At 42.9% G+C, this 22,826-nt stretch overlaps 1 protein-coding gene across 6 annotated transcripts in view; it reads left to right on the top strand.

Moving 5' to 3' along the window:
* The first annotated feature begins 2,452 nt into the window (after positions 1–2,452).
* LOC139392465 (exostosin-1c) overlaps positions 2,453–22,826 on the top strand; it is a 97,863-nt gene continuing 77,489 nt past the window's right edge. For 2 of the 6 annotated variants that reach the window (XM_071140478.1, XM_071140474.1), the window contains exons 1-2: positions 2,453–2,725; positions 18,890–20,254. In XM_071140478.1, the coding sequence (XP_070996579.1) occupies positions 19,308–20,254 (947 nt within the window). In that variant the 5' untranslated portion in view covers positions 2,453–2,725; positions 18,890–19,307. Of the gene's footprint in view, positions 3,813–18,311; positions 18,372–18,649; positions 20,255–22,826 lie in introns of those variants that run through there. The other 4 variants (XM_071140477.1, XM_071140472.1, XM_071140475.1 and 1 more) reach the window with 3 other exon arrangements.

Below are 22,826 nucleotides of genomic sequence, written 5' to 3'. Positions count from 1 at the left end.
AACAAAAAAAGAATTCTGCACTTGAAAACGACCTTCCTACATCTCCCTTGGCTACTAAGGTCACGCTATTTACGGAATGCAACTGAGAAAATGTATATTTTTTTCCCTCATTCTTACACTGACACTTATCCAATGAGGAGTGTGTCTCCTACAGTTTCAGATCATCAATTATGTATAAAAAAAATCCAATCCAATCTCATGAATATAAATTAAACCTTTTGTGCTTTGAAATATAATTTGTGTGTTGTGCTTTGACATAGAATTACGATCATATCATTTAAGGATATTATGAAGCTGAGCAATTATTCTAACGGTGCAAATTCACTTCAGGTTTCTTAGAGTTTTTAAATAATGTTTTATTTTCATTAGCCTGCACACGGGCTCATTGTGTGGAGTACGATGCAGTCAGGGTGTTTGGAACACAACTTCATCCTAAATGTAGCCTACTTTGTTTCCATTTGGAGAGAAAGCATCCTGGAATCACGTTGAAACTGTGACAGATGCTGTTTCTAATCTGCAGACAGCCTGCACAGCGTTGTACAATGATCTCAGTCCTGGGAGATAGCAGATAGGGGATAGGCTATGATGTCATCATGAGAGCAGCCCGTTGACATGGGTGTTTTCTAATTTGGTCAAAAGTCCGTCCTCCACCCTCTCTCCTCCGTCCTCTCTCCACCGTGACCCGGAAATCGATAAGTGGTTGAGTGGTGGAGGAGATGTCAATTCATTAATAGACGAACGGAAGAGTGTCCCCTCCCCCTCCTCGATAGCCACCTTTCATCGAGGATAGTCATGTAGTATCCTACCTGAGTCCTTTGTAGAACAATTCTTTAATCTCCCACACCCCCTTTGAGGCTTTTGTTTTTTGTTGCATGAGAAAAGCATGCACAAGTTTCAAAAACAATATGCTACTCATCATTGTATCTATAAAATGTCATGCAAAACTAACTAAATTCGTTTTTAGCACAGTACACATTATATTTGGACTCCACCCTTGTAAATGAGTGGAAAAGGAGAGTCTCATTTCATACAGAGGCATTTTCATCCCAGGTTCCCTCTCCTTGCCACCTCGCCTCGATTACCTATGACCTTTTTCAAAAGGAGGAGAGAGAAGATGGAGGAGAAAGGATGTAGGAGTTGAGCAAAACAAATTGAGAAAAGGCCAGGGAGCATGGAGCAGCCTCACAAAGGAGACAGAGACAGTGTGAGTAGTTACAACTTTTGAACACAGGGAGGCGCGAGGTGCATAGAAAATTACCAGCATTTGGGTGTGGGCTAGTCACAAAGAGGACCACCTTGATCATACTGATGTCTTTATCATCTTCCTCATATGAGCATAAAACCCTTTCCTTTCTCTTAATTTTGATGATAGCCCTGTATACTGTAGGCCTACATAATATTTAATTGCCATTGTAACATATTAATTAGGTAATAGGCTAAATTATGAATTGTGTGTGTTTGTGTGTGTGTATGCATGTGTGTGAATTTAAATGTTCCATCCTTGTCCTTTCTGCTATACTGTAAAAAATATTTAAACGCAGCATGCAACAATATCAACAATTTTACTGAGTTACAGTTTATATAAGGAAACCAGTCAATTGAAATAAATTCATTAGGCCCTAATCTATGGATTTCAAATGGCTGGGCAGTGACACAGCCATGGGTGGGCCTGGGAGGGCATAGGCCACCCACTGTGGAGCCATGCCCAGTCAATCAGAATTAACAAAAGGGTTTTATTACAGACAGAAATACTCCTCAGTTTCATCAGCTGTCCGGGTGGCTGGTCTCTGACAATCCTGCAGGTTAAGAAGCCGGATGGGGAGGTCCTGGGCTGGCCGTTGGATGTACTGACAAATTCTCTAAACCGACTGTGGAGGTGGCTTATGGTAGAGAAATTAACATTCAGTTCTCTGGCAATAGCTCGGGTGAACATTCCTGCAGTCAGCATGCCAATTGCACCCTCTCTCAACTCACTCAACTTGAGACATCTGTGGCATTGGGTTGTGTGACAAAACTGCACATTTTAGAGTGGCCTTTTATTTTCCCCAGCAGAAGGTGAACCTGTGTAAGGATCATGCTGTTTAATCAGCTTCCTGTATGCCTCACCTGTCAGGTGGATGGATTATCTTGGAAAAGGAGAAATGCTCACTAACATGGATGTAAACAAATGTGTGCACAAAATTTGAAAGGATTAAACTTGGAAAATGTCTGAGATCTTTTATTTCAGCACATGAAACATGAGACCAACACTTTACACGTTGCGTTAATATTTTTTGTTGAGTATAGATAAAATTATATTACAGAAAAAGTCAGCATGCAAGACTAGTTTAGAGTTACGCAATGTTTATCTTGAAACAAAATCAATTGCCGACGTATGTACGGTTCACTTCAAAGTCGAAGCCGTTCTGTGTGCGTAATTCAGTGGTTCCGAAATTCTCCAGTTGCGCGGAACCGCTGGCCAGATCCAGATGTGCCTGTTTTCTTTAAATACAGCTTGCGAGACCGAAGTACCTCGGCACCGCGAGAACCAATCACAAACACCGGGGGCGGGTCATCTTTGGAATGTTGTGGATGTTTAAAATGGACAACTTGTCGCAGATACCCCAATACCGGTATCGAATAATAACCTGTGCATTCATGTGGAGGTGATTTGCAAATGATTGGTCGAGGAGTGAAAAGGAAATCGCCTGAGCGGGGAATTGCGCTTCGTTTCCCCCCGGTGAGGGTGAGTTCTCGGTCCGGAGAAAGCAGGCGGATTGCACTGGCGATGTAGCCCGGAGACTATTGCTGGGCGCTCTTATTTCTGTATGGTTGTTCAATAGCCTATATCAATGACTGCATATTGCACTCCGGAAGTAATCTACAGGATTATCTTCAATCACATAATATAGACAAGTGTTTATAGACGGAGAAGTGAACCTGCATGTGATATCGTGCACAGTGTCCAAGGGCATTGTGCCTCTTCAATGTTCATATTTAATATTAAGTGAACGAGCATAGCATAACCTACGGAGTCTGCATATTCGGCTAGGTCCTTACTGTCACTGTTGACATATTTTACGCGTAGCCTATCAACCGATGGCAGCGCATTTGAATGCTTGGTTTATTTGTCGCCACCACTCAATTGTTTATTTCCCCTATGCATTGTTTCCATACCTTCTGCCGAATTGCTCCAACGGCCTCGACACACTCATGCTCAGATAAAGAGAGTGCAAATACGGGAGTGATAGACACTTGTCGTGACAAAGGGATAGGGTGCAGTCTATTACCAATAGGCTAGCATATAGTGGCACGTTGTATATTGAGTGAGAGTGAATGATCTGAAATACTCTGTTCATTTCCTTGGTGCACAGAAAGCGTGTGGTTTAATGTGGGTTCAGGTAGTGCGAACATCAAAGTTACGCCACTTGTGGAGAGGGAGAAAACTGTAGCCTGTGAGCACAGACAGGGGCGGTGAGATTATTTTTATGGACGCGCCCTGAGTGATTTGCGCGTGTCAGTCGTGTGTACTCAATCATGTTCTCGAGCTCGTAAATCGAGAGGACCGCCAGTGCGAAGTGCCTCAACCAGGAGGGGCATTAAACCCCCGGTGCCGCTAAAAAGGACGCTCAACTTGTACGCAAACAAAACGTGCCGCTGTAGCTAGAGGAGCGTCAAGAGAACAGAGGCAAGCAATGACAGATTTTGTTGACAAATTGCTGACAACTCGGTGAATATTGCCGACAAGGACTAAATACTTTCTTTCGAAAGTGGATAACACAGTCTGCCTGTCATTTCCGTATAACCACAATAAAGGACCACAATAAGTACAGGTAACAACACAATAACCTAGACTACTATTCTACTGTCTGCTTGTTTTTTAGAATTAAGAATTATGTAGAAAATGATAAAGGTAGACTTTTCTCTGCTTCAGAAATTATCTAATATGGGTGTAATTTTCTTGATGCAATAGAACGATGGCACACGTAAATGACATTTCAAATCTATTAACATCACATTATGCATGACCGTGTGTGTGTCTTGGAAATGCCCTTGACACATTTTGAGTTGTGATGATGGATGACCCTGTTTTTTCAAGTGTGGGTGTTGAGAGATGCCTTTCTTGCACACTCCAATTGGATACTGGCTGAGCTATGAAGCTCAGCATCCCCGATGTCAAGAGAGGTGTCAGAACCAATTCAGTTGTGAAGTATGAGGGTGGAAAATGACATGGTGACATCCAATGACAATAACTAATTTATGGTATTGACTGATGAAGTGGTATTGACTGATGAAGTGCAGCCAAGGACAGGGCCAAACGGACACCCCAGAAATAATTTGAAACCAAAACCCAAATCCTGTGGAATGATTTCACATTCACTGCTACTAAACAGTCATATAGCTTTTAAAGCTAGCTGAGGGATGGGCCTGGAGAAATGTAACAACTCTCAAATTCATAGACGGAGCTTTGGATGCAAGAATTGACCATCCATGATAACAACATTAGTTTTAACCATGTTTTGAGGCTATACAGCGTTTGTTTACACTTACATTGTCTACCAACATTGGACTAAAACAAGCTTTTATTTGGGGTTTTCTTCCAGAATGAATGAGTATACACTGAGTGTACAAAACATTAAGAACACCTGCTCTTTGCATGACATAGCCTGACCAGGCGAATCAAATCAAACTGCATATGTGCCGAATACAACAAGTGTTGACTTTACCGTGAAATGCTTATGATCCCTTGTTGATGTCACTTGTTAAATCCACTTAAATCAGTGTAGATGAAGGTGAGAAGGCAGGTTTAAGAAGGACAATGGTTTTTGTATGTGTGCCACGCAAAATGTTTAAGTGCCTTTCAATGGGGTATGGTAGTAAGCGTCAGGCGCACCGGTTTGTGTCAAGAACTGCAACTCTGCTGTGTTTTTTTCATGCTCAACAGTTTCCTGTGTCTATCAAGAATAGTACAACATCCTGTGGAATGCTTTTGACACCTTGTAGAGTCCATACCCCAACGAATTGAGTCTGGGGGGGGGGGGGGGGGGGGGGAAGGTGTAAATCATTCATTTGTAAGTCTCAAAATGAATGTAGCAGCTAAGGATTCTAGCTTCTCTTTCAGGATACTAGATTCTAGTTATTATTTGATCCGTATTTGGAGAACGTACCGTAGTAAAGGTGTTGAAAGAATCATCATGCAGTCTGACTGTATAACTCCTCTTGAGTGGCATACCATGGTATCTAGTGATGTGGATAGGCGACTCAAAGTGACCCGTTCCCTGCTGCTCTGACAAGGATGGAGGACTCATTGCACCATGCCACACTTAATATATTACCTAATTTTGTATAAGGAAGGACGGGGTATGAGTTGGCTGCTTCTAGAATGGGTATCATAACTGCAGAAGCTATGTTTGAGTTATAGGATTGCTGGGCACTGCCATAACAAATCAGGGCACCCCCATAAAACACAGGCACCCCATAGTCATACAAATATTATCTTTCCTTGGACTGATCATCATGTAGCTGTGAAATTGTCCTTTTTTAGAATGGATCCAAGATCACATTTTGCTTTCATCCCTTGCAGTCAAGGTTAGGATATTTCACTATAATCTGATCCCAGATCTGGATACAGAGGGCATCTTCTGCTTAGAGCCCCATGCAGATAGCACGATACGTTGTGTTCCATATCCTGCATGCTCTGCTGTGCGAGCAGCACTAGTTGATGTTGAGCTAGCAGCCCTAATTGTTCCAACCCATCTTGTATGTTTGCTTAATTAGCCCTTGTGGCGTTAGAGTGAGAGCAGCATATTGTTGAGACATAATTACAACCCGGCTTGATTAATTATCGTTAAGGCGGTGGGAGGCTAGGCACGGGTTGTTCAGGCTAGAGGTAAACATCTTATTAAACTGTGTCAGTCTCTCGCAGACTCGCACCACGCAGAGCAACAAGGTTTTATTAGGTAGAAAAGCACAACTATCAAGAAAATGTCCTCATAAAAATACCAGGGCTTGATTAGGTTTATGGTGATTACGGTCCTCAGGTAATCCCTACTGAATTGAAAAATTCCACTCTACTAGCTCACTGTAGATAGAAAGAAAGCCATTTTTATGGCCATGGTCATGGATAAAAAATGTGTGTGTGTGTGTGTACTACCTTGTAACAGGCATAAACTTGGGCTGAAAATGAGGCAAAGAGAAAGAAAACATGACATTTCAAGTCAACTAGAGGCCCATGGTGCCCTGGGCATTGGTAAGATTGCGCCAGAGCAGAAGGCAGACGTTTTACGTGCCGCCCCCAACCGATTGTGTTTTTTTGTTTGTTTATCTGAGTTGCTTGTAACTTATTTTTGTACTCATTTTGTACATAATGTTGCCGCTACCGTCTCTTGTGACCGAAAGATCTTCTCTACATCAGGACTGCGATTACTCACCACGGACTAGCAGAATCGTTTTTCTTCTTTCACGACTCTGACGAGCCTAAGGCAGAGGACGTACAGCTCCCTCGGGAACAGGCCCCAACCCCCGTGATCTGCGGGAAGAGGAGGCTGAGAAAGAGACGCCGGAGAGTGGGCTGCCTTCTGAGAATTCGTGGGCGAACGAATAAACCCCCACTTCCCTCAATTCTGCTAGCAAACATGCAATCTTTGGAAAATAAAATCGACAAATTACGGGGAAGATTAAACTACTACCAAAGGGACATTAAAAACTGTAACATCTTATGCTTCACAGTCGTGGGTGAACGACCACAATATCAACATACAGCTGGCTGGTTATACGATGTACAGGCAGGATAGAACAGTGGGGTCAGTCCGACAATCCTTTTTTTATTTTTTTATTTTTATTTTTTTTGAATTTTACCCCTTTTTCTCCCCAATTTCGTAGTATCCAATTGTTGTAGTAGCTACTATCTTGTCTCATCGCTACAACTCCCGTACGGGCTCGGGAGAGACGAAGGTTGAAAGTCATGCGTCCTCCGATACACAACCAACCAAGCCGCTGCTTCTTTAACACAGCGCACATCCAACCCGGAAGCCAGCCGCACCAATGCGCCGGAGGAAACACCGTGCACCTGGCCACCTTGGCTAGCGTACACTGCGCCCAGCCCGCCACAGGAGTCGCTGGTGCGCGATGAGACAAGGACACCCCTACCGACCAAGCCCTCCCTAACCCGGGCGACGCTAGGCCAATTGTGCGTCGCCCCACGGACCTCCCGGTCGCGGCCGGTTACGACAGAGCCTGGGCGCGAACCCAGGGACGATCCTTATCTTACCCATGTATTTTTGTAAATAAAAGCTGGTGCATATCTAAGGACGTCTCGAGCTATTGCTCGCCTGAGGTTGAGTATATCATGATAAGCAGTAGATCACACTACCTACCGAGAGAGTTCTCATCTGTATTCTTCGTAGCTGTTTACATACCACCTCAGTCAGAGGTTGGCACTAAGATAGCATTGAATGAGCTGTATTCCGCCATAAGCAAACAAGAAAACGCTCACCCAGAGGCGGCGCTCCTAGTAGCCGGGGACTTTAATGCAGGGAAACTTAAATCAGTTTTACCAAATTTCTATCAGCATGTTAAATGTGCAACCAGAGGTAAAATAACTCTGGACCACCTACGGTGACCATACATACCCCGACCAGAAGCCATGGATTAAGGCAGCGTCCGCACTGAGCTAAAGGCTAGAGCTGCCGCTTTCAAGAAGCGGGATTCTAACCTGGAATTTTATAAGAAATCCTGCTATACCCACTGACGAACTATCAAACAGGCAAAGCATCAATATAGGACTAAGATCGAGTCGTACTACACCGGCTTTGAAGATCGTCGGATGTGGCAGGGCTTGCAGAACAATACAGACTACAAAGGGAAGCACAGCCGAGAGCTGCCCAGTGACACAAGCCTACCAGACGAGCTAAACTACTTCTATGCTTGCTTTGAGGCAAATAACACTGAAACAAGCTGTATGGGAGACTCTGCGATCATGCTCTCCACAGAGTAAGATCTTTAGACAGGTCAACATTCACAAGGCCGCAGTGCCAGACGGATTACCAGGACGTGTCAGGATTTGATTTGATTTGACTGTTCCTGTATTCTCTTTTTCACAAAACACACTTTCTGAGATGACCGCAGACGGATATGACAGCAGACCAACCTCACCACAACCTCAGTCATTCCTGGTCAGGTTTTCCCCACAAACAGATACGTCCCCACAAACACACACGTCCCTACAAACACACACGTCCCCACAAACACACATTGCATGGCCTATTAAGGCTAGGACTAAGAAGCCCTTAGAATTGCCGCTATGGCTCTCCAGCCTTTAATGACAGAGACCAGCGTTTAATTTGAGTCTTGTGTAGCCTTTCACCTCACCGCAAAATGTGTTTTTCTTCAGGAAAAGTTCATTTCCCTGGACTAACATGTGTATCCAGCTTTAGTCCAGTAATCAAATATGTGTGTGTGTGTGTGTGTGTGTGTGTGCAGGAAAACACACATGCACACACACAAACACAGCCTACTGAACTGAATACGTTGGCAGAAAGGCAAACAAGTAGGAGTTCAGCATTTGAGTCTGTGTAACTTTATCAAGGAGATCTTTAACCCTTATTTTACCAGGTCGACTGAGAACACATTCTCATTTAGACATTGACCGCCAACTCTTTCTTTCGTTGTTATTTTAAAAACAGAATCTGCTGATCTTAGTGTCAGTTTACGGTCTGTTTTATATGCCCACGCAAATCATCTCTGACATAATCGTATTGCCTCCCCATGCACAGAGGAAATGACTACCCCCGTCAGAGTTCAACGCAAGCTCATTTCAGTTTCTATCAATGCCTTCATGCACTTTCCCTACCCTACTACCTTCCTGTATTATTGCATCTGAGTTGTAGTTGACGGTTGCTGTAAACACCATCCAATCTACTGATGGTTCAATTCAATTGCGTTTCCTTCGATAGTTGCAGAGACACTCTAGTTGGCCTTGAGGGAACAGCAGGCAAAGTTGAGGGCAGGCGGGCAGTCCTCGAGGAGGAGGGATGAGCTTTGAGCAGGCCACTAGTCCAGCTGTCACGCTCACTGACTGAAGAATGTGAACTAACAACAAACCCAGAGACAGACTAGGATGCTGTGTAAGAATGTGGGCAGAGACGTTAGGATGGACAAGAGAACTTGGGGCTTGTTTGTTTTACTAATGAAGAGATTTCACAAGGGACAGTCTACACCTTTTAATGTTTACTGTGTGGCTTTTCATGCTCAGTGCAAACACACAGGTGGCAAGTAGATATGTTGTGTTTAAATAAACATTGGGGTCGTTCCATGCAGGGTTGGAGGGTAACGGATTACAAAAAAGACGGTAACTGTAATCCATTACCAGCAAAAATATTGTAATCAGATTACAGATACTTTTGAAAAACTAGATGATTACTTTGAGGATTACTTTTTAAATTCTGAATGACATTCAAATCAGCATTGAAAAAAGGCGCAAGTTTAAGTTTGTTCAACCTGAGCGTATGACTGCTGTCGGCATCCACAGATTATCAAACTTGAATAAAGGCTTGGATGTAAGGATGACAGCAGTGGTGTAGTCTACGGCGATACGGATATCACTTATTATTGATATCTACATAGTGCATTGATGTGAATCACACTGCTGCTCTCTCCTTTAGCTATTTGTGCCTTACACACTGGCTGTTCACAAATCGAAATGTGCATTTGAACCCAATAATGATAGAATTCAAGAAATTGAAACTGCCTATCAATCATTGTTTTTGAGACCAGTGGACAGTGCAAAATGGGCTCTTGCAACAGCTGCACAGTGCGGATCCCAGCCTACGGAATAAAAGTGGGGCTAATTCATGCCAATACATTGTTTTTATCCATAGGCCTGATGGACACATGTTCAAAGGGGCAATATTTTGATAGACTTAAAGGGGCAATCTGTAGTTGCTACATCCATTTTTGGATTTATAAATTATAATTTATAAATGCCTCATGAGCTTAAACTGTCACAATCCATGAGAACCCAAAATGTAACCTTGTTTTTCTCCAATGTTTGTAAACATTGTAAATGTAAACACAAACTGTATAGCCTCAAAACATGGTCAAAACAATAATTTTGACATCATGGATGGTCAGTCCTTGCATCCATAGCTCTGCCTATTAATCTGAGAGTGGTTATATTTCCTCAGGACCATCCCTCAGCTTCTGACCAAAACAGAGGCGGGGCGGCCGTTTTGTTATTGTTTCACCTGTGGATTTGCCCTTTAAACAGCTGCATTATTATCAAGATATTAAAGTGTCACCAACAAAACATTTTAACCATAGGCCTATAGCAAATGCAGCATATTGCATTCATTTTCACATGTAAATAGCACTTTTCAGTAGTGCTCAACAGAGTAGGGCTGGCTAAAAAGTCCTTAGTTTTGGGGTTATGCTCAGATAAAACAATTTTGGCTAATCTATACTTCCATATTTACAAGTCTTATAAAGTTGCCACTACATCCCAGGCTGTGTCACAGCCTGCAGTGACCAGGAGCCCAATCGGGCGATGCACTATTGGCTAATTCATTTCCAAGTCCTATTCTTGAAGATCAAGGGGTATTTATTGGAATGACTGGAATTCTGATAGACTTTGGTTTTTAATGTAAAGATCGAATTTAATCGTAGTATTATATGTACAGTAGTAGAAAGCGATGGGTCAGAAGAAGCCTACATAACCAACCCATAAAGTAACATTTACATCCATATATGACCAGCTATGTAAACTTTTTAACATTGATTTATCCTGCAATAGATGTGTTTCAATTGGTAACATACATTTTTATCTTCTTCTAATGCTTCTTAAGGGGAATGTAATCTAAAAGTAACTGAATGTAATCAGATGATGTTACTGAGTTTGGGTAATCCAATAGTTACATTACTGATTACAATTTTGACAGGTAACTAACAGATTAAATTTAGAAAGTAACCTACCCAAACCTGGTTCCATGTCATTTCAAGCCATGACACCCACCATCTCAGATGGTTCTGTAATAGTTTCTGTAGTTAGAAACAGATAAGATTAGCATTCCTGCAACATTATTTTGTTGAAAGACGATTTGAACTCTAAGAAATTAAGCTAATTGATTGCACCCAAATTGGCCATTTTTAAATTTATAGGATTCATATAATATTCATATAATATTCAATAAATATTTGCACACACAAAAAAACCTCTTAACAATGATTAAGAAGAATCCAAATTTTTACTTAATTAGGCAAGACAGTTAATAACAAATTCTTATTTACAATGATGACCTACCCCGGCCAAACCCAGATGACGCAGGGCCAATTGTGACTCCCAATCACAGCCAGATGTGATGCAGCCTGGATTTGAACCAGGGACTGAAGTAATGCCACTTGCACTGAGATGCCTTAGACCACTGCGCCACTTGGGAGCCCAATGAATAGTCAAATTAATGCATGGTCAAACGCCACCCACAGACCCCCTCAGTATACAGTATCAGTTCTCTGTGTTTGACATTTTATCCAGAGTGACTTACAGTTAGTGCATTCATCTTATTAAGATAAGTACATATTAACTCAATGAAGTAGCTATCGGCAAAGTCAGAACTAGTAAGGGGGGGGGGGGGGGATTAAGTGCGAGTGTTAGTTCACGAAAGGCATTTTCCTTGTATTTTTTTGGGGGGGGGGTTAAGGTCAGAAGTGGGGGTGCTGTGGGTTTATTTACTTTACTCTTTGAAGAGGTATGATTTCAGATGTTTTTGGAAGATGGGCAGGGACTCTGCTGTCCTAGCTTCAGAGGGAAGCTGGTTCCACCATTGGTGTGCCAGGTGCCAGGACCGAGAAGAGCTTGGACAGGGCTGAGCGGGAGCTGCCCTTCCGTAGGGATGGGAGGGCCAAGAGACCAGAGGTGGCAGAACGAAGTGCTTGGGATGGGGTGTAGGGTTTGAGCATTGCAAGCATTTGACACGTTGTATGAAGCTGCGACTTGGAGTATTGTTTATTCATACTATGTCATTTATTCTCAGTGAATTTGTGATGTTTTTTTCGCCTGTTCAGAGAAATTAGCCATTGAAGTCGCTTGCATTTTCCCCATAAATTAAGTGAAATGACCAGGTTTTGCCAACTAGATGCCGCTGTTCTTGCTACTGCCCCTTTATCAATTTTGCTGGTCTCTTTGTTCATCAAATGTATGACAACATTTTCGTTGCAGCTTTGGGTAGAAAACCAAAAGCTTTTGCTCATAATGAAAAGAAATGCTGTGCTCATCCTCACATTTCAATCCATTCAACCATGAAAGCAGTTCAGTTTGCCCTTCTTGTAGCAACCTAGTTCTTCAACCCAAGAGGGCTATCCCTATGGTGCAATTCTCATATGTAGCCCAAAAATGTGATGGAGAAATGGGCTAGTGACTAAAATGTTGGGACAACCCTAACAAAATAATACAATTATAAACCATTGCATGGTAGTCTGTTTGTCAATACCATTATTGGGAAACATCTCTGTTTGATTAGTGACATTTACCATTCAACTCAACCCAATACCATTGAAAAATACTATACAATGTGTGTTTGTGACTTTTACCGTTGACAATCCCTTGAAACATTGAAACCATTAGAAATGCTGTAACCTAATAGTTTGCTTGTTCACGAAACACACACACACGGGTGGTTTCCTGGATGCAGATTTAGTCTAAGCGAAGGAAAAACGGAATTGCTTTCATGGAGGACTGGCTTGAATTGTGAGGATGACCAGAATGTATTTTCATCATGAGCAAAAGCTTTTGGGTTTCTACCCAAACTTGCAAGGAAAATGTTGTCATACATTTGATAAACAAAAGATACGAGTAAACTGGATAAAAGGGCAGTAGTAGGAACAGCGGCATCTAGTGGGTAAAACCTGGTACTTTCATTTAATTGACTTGGAAAATGTGTGTGTGTGGGGGGGCTTTCCTTAGCTCATCACGCTTTAGGGAATCCTTGTGACTGGCTGGGCGCCTGCAAGCTGACTTCGGTCGTCAGTCGAACGGTGTTTCGGAGGACGCAGCAATGAGACAAGGTCGTAACTACCAATTGGATATCACAAAATTGGGGAGAAAATTTTGTCAAATTACAGTAAAGTACTCCAAGGGACAGCATGGGGATTGTGGAGTCTGTGGGTGGCGTTTGGATTCCTCACAGAGGTTTTTGTGCATATCGGATGTTGGGTACTATATTTATTGAATATTATATGAATTCTATAAATGTATGGACAATTTGGGTGCAATCGATTAGCTTAATTTCTCAGAGATCAAATTATATTTAAACAAAATAATGTCGCAGAAATGCCTATCTTTTCAATTTCTAACTACAGAAATCATTTCAGAGCAATCTGAGATGGTAGGTGTCAATCCTCTTTCTTGTGCTTTTTGGGGTGGAGTGAGGAGTTTCTGTATATTTAACTCTGTAATGCTCTGATGAGCCATCTTCTTCCTTGTGTGTTGGCCTTAACACAATGCATCGCAGTATCTACATCACACATCTTAAAAGTCCTTCTTACTTGAATCCATTACTTACCTTAAAAGGCAAGTCACTGTCATCTCAAGGCTGTATTCCCTAGAGATACTGTGCTCTTTTCAAGTCTCATGTCTTCTAGTGAGATACATTACTGAAGAATTTCCTTGGCTGCTTTTTCTGTATTGGGTTTTTAGACAGCTTTCACACATTCTTTCACCCCATATCTCAAGGCTAAGCTGAAATACTTCACAGATTCCTTCTTGATCGGATCTTGTGTCTGACATCAGCGTATTGGTGGTGGAACTAGAAACGAGTCCAAACCCTTGTTTACCGTATGTGTCAAAGCTTCCCAATCCTGTCAGACCAGTGATCAACCATAGAAAAGATGGAAGAATGGGAAGGATGCAGTCTTAAGATCTTCCAACAAGAACCCCAAAGGTTCACCTCTGTCTGAACCCTGTACTTTCCCTTAGGCTCCGCAAGGCTCCTCAACAGACACTGTGGTCTGTCTTATTGCTAGGCTCCACCATACTGATCCATTCATCGTTGACGTGTGACAGTGGAGCCACACACACAGTGCCTTCAGAAAGTATTCACCCCCCTTTACTTTTTCCACATTTTATTGTGCCACATTTGAAAAGGACACAATACCCCATAATGTCAAAGTGGATTTTTTTATTTTTTTATTTTTTTTACAAATTAATAAAAAAAGAAAAGCTGAAATGTCTTGAGTCAATAAGTATTCAACCACTTTATTATGGCAAGCCTACATAAGTTCAGGAGTAAAAATGTGCTTAACAAATCACAAAATAAGTTGTATGGATTCTGTGTTCAATAACATTATTTTATTTATTTATTTTATAATGACTACCCCATCTCTGTGCCCCACACATCTGTAAGGTCCCTCAATCAAGTAAGGAATTTTAAGCAGAGCTTTAACCACAAAGACCAGTGGGTTTTCCAATGTCCAGCAACGAAGGGCACCGATTAGTAGTGTAAAAAGGAGAAAAAAACAGACCCTGAATATTTATTAATTATGCTTTGGATGGTGTATCAATACACCCAGTCACTACAAAGATACATGTGTCCTTCCTAACTCAGTTGCCGGAGAGGAAGAAAACCGCTCCGGGATTTCACCATCACCAATGGTGATTTCAAAACAGTTACAGAGTTTAATGGCTGTGATAGAAAACAACAACAACAACATTGTAGTTACTCCACAATACTAACCTAATTGACAGAGTGAAAAGGAAGCTTGTGCAGAATAAAATATTCCAAAACATTCATCCTGTTTGCAACAAGGCACTTAATTAAGTAATACTGCAAAAAAATGTGGCAAAGAAAGAAACTTTTTGTCCTGAATACAAAGCATTATGTTTGGGTTAAATCCAGCACAACACATCACTGAGTACCACACTTCATATTTTCAAGTATCGTGGAGGCTGCATCATGTTATGGGTATGCTTGTCATTGGCAAGGACCAGGGGAGTCGATTTGGATAAAAATAAATGGAATACAACTAAGCGCAGGCAAAATCGTATAGGAAATTCTGGTTTAGTCTGCTTTCCAACATACATTGGGAGAATAATTTGGCTTAAAATCTATGACAAGACTTAAATGGCTGTCTAGCAATGATCAACAACCAATTTGACAGTATTTTTAAAAGAATAATGGGCAAATATTATACAATCCAGGTGTGCAAAGCTTTTAGAGACATACCCCAAAACACTCACAGCTGTAATCGCTGCCAAAGGTGTGTCTAACATGTATTGACTCGGGGTTGAATACTTATTTAATCAAGATATATTAGTGTTTCATTTTTCATAATTTATCAAAATAAATGTTCCAATATTTCTTCCACTTTGACATGAGAGTATTTTTTTGTCACTGTCTATGATTTATTGAGAATTCAAGGCACACTTAACCATTATGGCTACCACAGAATTCTGCAGCGATACGCCATGCCATCTGGTTTGCGCTTAGTGGGACTATCATTTGTTTTTCAACAGGACAATGACCCCACACACCTCCAGGCTGTATAAGGGCTATTTGACCAAGAAGAAGAGTGATGAAGTGCTGCATCAGATGACCTGGCCTCCACAATCACCCAACTTTAAGCTAAATGAAATGGTTTGGGATGTGTTGGGTGAAGGAAATGCAGCCAACAAGTGCTCAGAATATGTGGGAACTCCTTCAAAAGTTTTGGAAAAGCATTCCAGGTGAAGCTGGTTGAGAGAATGCCAAGAGTGTGCAAAGCTGTCAAGGCAAAGGGTGGCTACTTTGAAAAATCTCAAATATAAAGTACATTTTGATTTGTTTAACACTTTTTTGATTACTACATAATTCCATATGTGTTATTTCATAGTTTTGATGTCTTCACTACTATTCTACAACATAGAAAATAGTAAAAGTTAAGGAAAACCCTTGAATGAGTAGGTGTGCTCAACTTTTGATTAGGACTCTGTCTGTCTGTGTTTGTGCATTTGCGTTGTTACTGACTAAGCCAAGTCCAAACGTGCTCTAGTTTTGTATTGGCTTACATTTATTAGCTAGCGTTCCCAGCGCTAATGGGTTTTCTGTGTTACTATGGTTAATGCCGTGTATTGCTACACTGCTGTTTTCATTTGCACAGTACAATAAACAGGATCGAGTTTTGGGTTCTATTGTTGCCTTGAGTAATGGTGACAGTTGGTTACGGGGATGACTGATATATACAGATGGGGATAGTTGACATTGTGTGGTGGCAGTGTGGGAGTTTTCTTTTGGTGTCTTTTGTTTTAGGATATACTGTATCTTTTTATTAGTTGGAGAAGAATGTGAGAACCTATCCTTGTGATTACCATCATGTCACCATCATATCAAGGATCATTATCATATCTCCCATAATCATTGCCAATCACCCTAAACCACAAATCATTAGAGACATTATAGTGCTCAGGTCAGGGTGGAACCAAAATGATTTTCCAATCGTTCCGTTCCGAGCAGAACCCCCATATTTCTGGAACCCAAAAATTATGTTAATTTTAATTATTTGTAATTTGTTGTTGGTATTTTACCCTCTTTTGCTCCCAAATTCTGTGATAACCAATTGCGATCTCGTGTCATCGCTGCAACTCCCCAACAGGCTTGGGAGAGGCGAAGGTCGAGTCATGCGTCCTCCGAAACATGAACCGCCAAACTGCGCTTCTTAAATCCCAGCCGCAACAATGTGTCGGAGGAAACACCATTCATCTGACGACCGCAGTCAGCCTGCGGGTGCCCAGCCTGCCACAAGGAGTTGCTGGAGCACGATGAGCCAAATAAAGCCCCCCCCCCCCCCCCCCCCCCGGCCAAACCCACCCGGACAACGCTGGGCCAATTGTGTGCCACCCTATGGGATTCTCGGTCATGGCCTGTTTGTGACACAGCCCAGGATCGAACCCAGGTCTGTAGTGACACCTGCGATGCAGTGCCTTAGACTGCTGCGTCACTCGGGAGGCCTTTAAAAAAAAACTAATTAAAAGTACATTTTCACCCGGTTCTCAAGATTTCAGAATAACGTTTCTGTTCCGGAACATTAGAGATCACTTTCGTTCCCTCTTCCTGTTTTCGTTCCTCAAAAAATCCTGTTATTCTTCACTTCCCTGTGCCTGTTCCAACCCTTGCCTCAGGTTGGCTTTTTCTGTCAGATTGGATATTTGTCTCAGCTGTGTGAGAGTATCCTGAGGTAGATTGAGTTTCACTTCAGCAGGAAAGGCAGGGGATATAAAGCAAAAAGAAATTCAGAAAGGAAAATCAATATGTTAACTAAAGGAGCGGGTAAATTATTGATGAGGACTACGTGGTGGGATCCGTAGTGTCCTTACAACTTTGTCTGCTTGCCACTGTTTTGTGGGAGAGGAGCTTGGCTGAGCCAAAAACCAACACCCAGAATCTCTAAGGCTCTCAGTGAGCTCACTATCTGACACTACCTGATGTGCACTCACTTACACACAAGCACACACATACATGGACACATTTTTACACACACATATAGTCACAAGATGCCTGCATACAGACACATAGTCGTAAGCAACTGCATACACACTCAAGTACCATACGTACACATGGTTGTATTTAAACATACACAGACACAATGAGTCGGAAATGAATGTTTTATAGTAGTCTTTCAATTTACATTCAAAGGACGTTATGTATAGTATGACAATACACTGGCCTAATGAGACAATGCATTGTTGATCAATATCAGGATCCAATCATACAGGTGATAACAGGAAGAACAGGCAGGGTGGCCTTCAATTCCGCATGGATGGAGAAGGTAGAGGAATGTGAGGGAGAGGTAGAAGAGAGGGAGGGAGGGAGGTAAAGAGAGGGATGAAAAGAGAAAGTGAGGGAGAGCAGGTGAGACCTGAAAGCTGCCTTTGTGTGGCAGCTGGCAGTAGAAACACTGGCCTGCTCTGTGAGGTTTTCCACACACACACACACACACACACACACACACACACACACACACACACACACACACACACACACACACACACACACACACACACACACACACACACACACACACACACACACACACACACACACACACACACGCGCGGGAGTTATGGGGGGTGCTTGGGCAAACATACCGTGTTGAAAACCGTTGCATGATGTTTTCAAATATAACAACAACAAAAAACTGTCTCCACACCCCAAGATTAACGGACGTTACCCCGCCATAAAGCGGCTCTATTTTCCCTTATTTTACACATCTCCATTTCAGTGGCTAAACGGCTCCCCATTTCCCCCTCCACTGCATCTCAACTGTATCTGATGCTGTTCAACTGGAGCTTGAAGTGCATGATGATATCAGAGCCGGCTGCTTCATGTTCGGCATACGAAAACCACGACGACACGGTTCCAGGACTGGACGTCAATAGCGTAACCAGACCAAACATTAAAACTACTTTGACCATTTTCAAATACAGAGATAGTGGGGGTATATTTAAACTTTGAGAGTCTCTTGTTATGTGTGCGTCATCGGAGCTGTCAGCTATGTGAACTGAACTGAGCGAGCTCTGTGTTTGAGGAGACTAGCTTTAATCTTCAAGAGAGTTCTACATAAAGATTTGATCAGTTCAGTTCAACTTAAGAGGGTTTTATAGCCTAAAGTAGTCCAACTGCACTGTCATGTGTATGAAATTACCCTCCGTTGGGCTAATTTATTGCTGAGTCTGTACACGCTTCATGCTGATAGTGTATGTTTTGGTTTATACAGTATATCTGTAGGTTGGTATAAGGGTGTGTTGTGTGCTTTACATAATGGTTTGCTGCTGAATCATTTGAGACAGTGTTCCTTGACTTGTTAATGTACCTAGTGCTGCATCTGTGCTGTTAAGTGCTCCTCCAGTTGTGTACTGAGCTGTGATCTCGTTTGTTTACGTCCCCAGGAGAGACCCGGGAGACAGCGGGCGCCATGAGGCGGCGAGGAGGGCTTGAGAGAGAGGAGACATCGCCCTTCATCATCCTCAGCATCGGGCAGCGCAGGAAATGCACACACGCGCCACAGAGACTGTCTAGCAAGAGACAGGCTAACAGCACCCAATTCTGAGAGAGAGAGACGAGAGAGCGAAACCGAAGAGAGTGGAGTCAAAATCCATTTATTTATCCTCAATGGGCTTAAACTGGACTGGACCAGACTTGGAAGAAATGATGTCCAAGTTACCAAACTGTTCTATATTGGACCCTCCTTGTTAGACCTTCGAAACAACTCACCCACCTTTGTGAGGCTTGGAGCTGAGAGGCAGAGAGAGGGGGAAAAAAGAGAGCGACAGCGATAGAGGAAGAGAACGAGAGACATTGGGCTCCATGCAGGCGCGTAAGAAGTATGTCCTGCTGGGGCTGTGTGCTTGCTGCTGGCTGCTGCTCTTCTACTGGGGCGGTGGGGTCCAGGTCCGTCTCCTCAAGCTGCTGGGGCAGCAGAGGGGCGATGTGGTGCGCCCCTGGCCCACCTGGACTGACAGGGTACTCCTTCCGGGCTATGCCCAGCTGGAGGAACTCCAGACGGGGCCTGGTTCTGCCGAGTCCCCCCGCCAGCGTCACCAAGCCTGGACGGGCATCTATAAAGACAGTCGCTGCCGAATGGAGACCTGCTTCGACTTTACGAGATGTCGGCGTAGAGGGCGGGACGGGTTTCGAGTGTACGTCTACCCGTCGGAGAAGGGTGAGCGCGGGTCGGAGAGCTATCGTAAGATACTGACGTCTATAGGCGAGTCGCGGTACTACACCACGGACCCTCGCGAGGCATGTCTCTTCGTTTTGGGGATTGACACTCTGGACCGTGACCAGCTCTCGGGGCAGTTCGTGCCCAACTTGGACGATCGTATCAAGGGTTACCCGCTCTGGAACGAGGGACGGAACCACCTTATCTTTAATCTGTACTCGGGCACCTGGCCCAACTACACCGAGGACCTGGGCTTCAACATCGGTCAGGCCATCCTGGCTAAAGCCAGCCTCAACACGGAACACTTTCGGCCCGGGTTCGACGTCTCCATCCCCCTCTTCTCCAAGGAGCACCCCCAGAAGGGGGGCGAGAGGGGCTGGTTGGTGCGAAACACGGTCCCACCGCGCAGGAAGTACCTGTTGATGTTCAAAGGGAAGCGGTATCTAACGGGCATCGGGTCGGACACCCGTAACGCCCTGCATCACATCCATAACGGGAAGGACATCGTGTCCCTCACCACATGCCGTCACGGGAAGGACTGGGAGAAACACAAAGACGCCCGCTGTGACCATGACAACCTAGAGTATGAGAGGTAAGTTAGGTTCCTAAGGGGCAGAACGGTGAATCGTAACTTCCAATTCAGATCCAAATGTACAAGATAGTACAAAAACTTTACTTTCGTTCAGGGGGAGGGTTTAGTATTTGTTTTTTTTTTGTCCAGCGGAGGGGGATGTCATTCGTAATAAATGAAATGTTGCTCAGGGTTTGAGACTGCGTTGCTTATTATAGTATCTCATGTGTGCCCGATAATGCCTCTCATCCCTGATTCTCTCTGCTGGGCGTGTATTATTCAGTGCGCCTATCCATAGCCCGTAGTATAGGCCAGGGGTGTCAAACTCACTCCATGAAGGATCTAGTGTCTGCATGTTTGGGTTTTCTCCTATCAAATAAGCCCTAGACAACCAGTGTGGGGAGTTCCTGCCTAATTAGTGACCTTAATTCATCAATCACGTAAAAGGCAGGAGCGAAAAACCGCAGACACTCAGGCCACCGTGGAAGGAGTTTGACACGTGTTATAGGCCTATGCCAGGGGTATTCAAATCTTACCCTACGAGGTCCAGAACCTGCTGGTTTTCTGTTCTACCTGATAATGATTTGCAACCACCTGGAGTCGCAGGTCTAAATCAGTCCCCCGATTTAGAGGGGAACAATGAAAACACTCAGTGGAACTGGCTTCAAGGTCCAGAGTTGAGTTTGAGGGGCCTAGGTTATAGGAAGAGCATGCTCGGAGAAGCACAGGGCAAAGTTATATTTCGAAGAAAATGTACTTCCTTCCCGAGTGTTTGCGCTGCTGGGATGGTGTATATGCCTAGTTAAATAAAGGTTAAATATATTCAAAATACATTCAAAATATGAATCTAGGCTACACTGCAGTGGATAGGCGTTCCTTAGGTCCTACTCTTCCTGTGGTCCAAAGCTTGCTACTGATATAATTGATTTTAATATCAATGAAATGGACCTGATTTATATTAAATAATCTGTAACGACGCTTTAGTCCTCAATGCTTTATGCTTAGAAACAAGCTGTAAAATGCAGTGACTCCGATGCATATGGGATATCTTCGGTTTGTCTCTGACATTGAGGCTGCGCGACAACCTATAGCCGACAGATTGAATATCATTGTAGAATATTTGCACAAAATGCATCCGCCTATTGCAGTCTGCCTATATGGCCACACATCTTGCCTAAAGAACATGTTCTATTTTTAATACCCTCAAACAACGTTTAATACCCTCAAAGTTAGTTATACCTCGTTTCAAATTACCACTGTCAATCGTGAATGATAGTTCTTCACATTTTACCATTGAAACTGCATGCCAATCATTTGATCTCAATCAGTTTCATGGAAATATGCATTCAGATCTCATTGAATAACTGCTTTGCCTAGCGAATTAAAGCAGATGGTTGTTAACAAATGATTATAATTTCCTGTAGGCCTGTTTTGTTTCAATCAAAGCATCGCCTGCGGCATGCACTGTGGAGGTTTTGTCCGCACGAGGAAAACATTTGACTATTCAGCTTCAGATAAGAGATGACTGAGTGAGAAGGTGTTTTTGGTGTAACACATTATAGCCCTGCTATGCAACTTTACTAAACGAGCCCCATTGTGAGAAGTCATAATCCTCTATTTGTAATAATAGGTGATGAGAAGGACTATTAGATGTAGGCGACATCTTGATGGGGGTTATTTTGAGCGATTTGACCGTCCTTCGAATCGTGGTTCAGAAAGGACAGCGGTGGTCACGTATGGTTCCCAACCTGGTCTCAGAGCAGTTCGTATTGTCCTGTAAATAAATCCGAGACACTCCATTTAGAATGATATGTATGGTTATGTATTCATTTGTGGATGTCCATCACCCATTCATATATGTTACGAATTAAAACTTTTTAAAGTTGTTTTTACAAGTGCATATAGGCCTACCTGATGATATGTGGCTGCTGTGTTAAGCAATGAAGAGCTTTTTCTTGAATTCATTAATGATCAGATACTTCAGTTGTAACTGGTTGTTTTTGTTGTTGTTGTTGAGTTGATGGACAACGTCAGCACTGTTCCAAACTTAAGACGGTCCTCTTTTTTTAACAACAGCCTGTATAGAAATCAAAACGTCTCCCGGTGTTGCAGCATGCGCTCATTCATTGTCATGGTCTCGTGTGGTATGAAAAAAATATTCTGCTCGTCTCCAGTCATGTAAAATGACGTCGAATGACATGAAATGCGTTTATAATCCCCCCTTATCCGCCGGTGGTCTTCAAATCCACAACTTTATGGCTACTTTGCCATGTAATGCTTACAAAACGAACCGTTTCTAAAATGGCATATCTAAGGCTCTGGTCTGTCCTAGGGGTGAGGGTAAACAGTAGGCATCTTCTCTGCTCTCCGCTTTATGTTAGAATTATTATTTGGGGTACAGGGGATGATTACTTGTTTTTTTGTTGATCAGGGAGGTTTGGGTAAAAATACATTTTTACTGAAAGGAGGGCCATCCATTTTTGTTTCAGAGAGATCAGATTTTCTCCAGGTAACCCTCATTATAAACAACTTACAGTCCCTTAGTCTCTCACCGACGTCAATGCATGACTAAGTGAAGATTCTACTTAAGTGG

This window comes from Oncorhynchus clarkii, chromosome 32 (genome assembly GCF_045791955.1).
Source record: "Oncorhynchus clarkii lewisi isolate Uvic-CL-2024 chromosome 32, UVic_Ocla_1.0, whole genome shotgun sequence".
Classification (NCBI taxonomy): Eukaryota; Metazoa; Chordata; class Actinopteri; order Salmoniformes; family Salmonidae; genus Oncorhynchus; species Oncorhynchus clarkii.
Note: the sequence above shows the minus strand (reverse complement) of the source record. Positions and strands in the feature narration are given on the sequence as shown.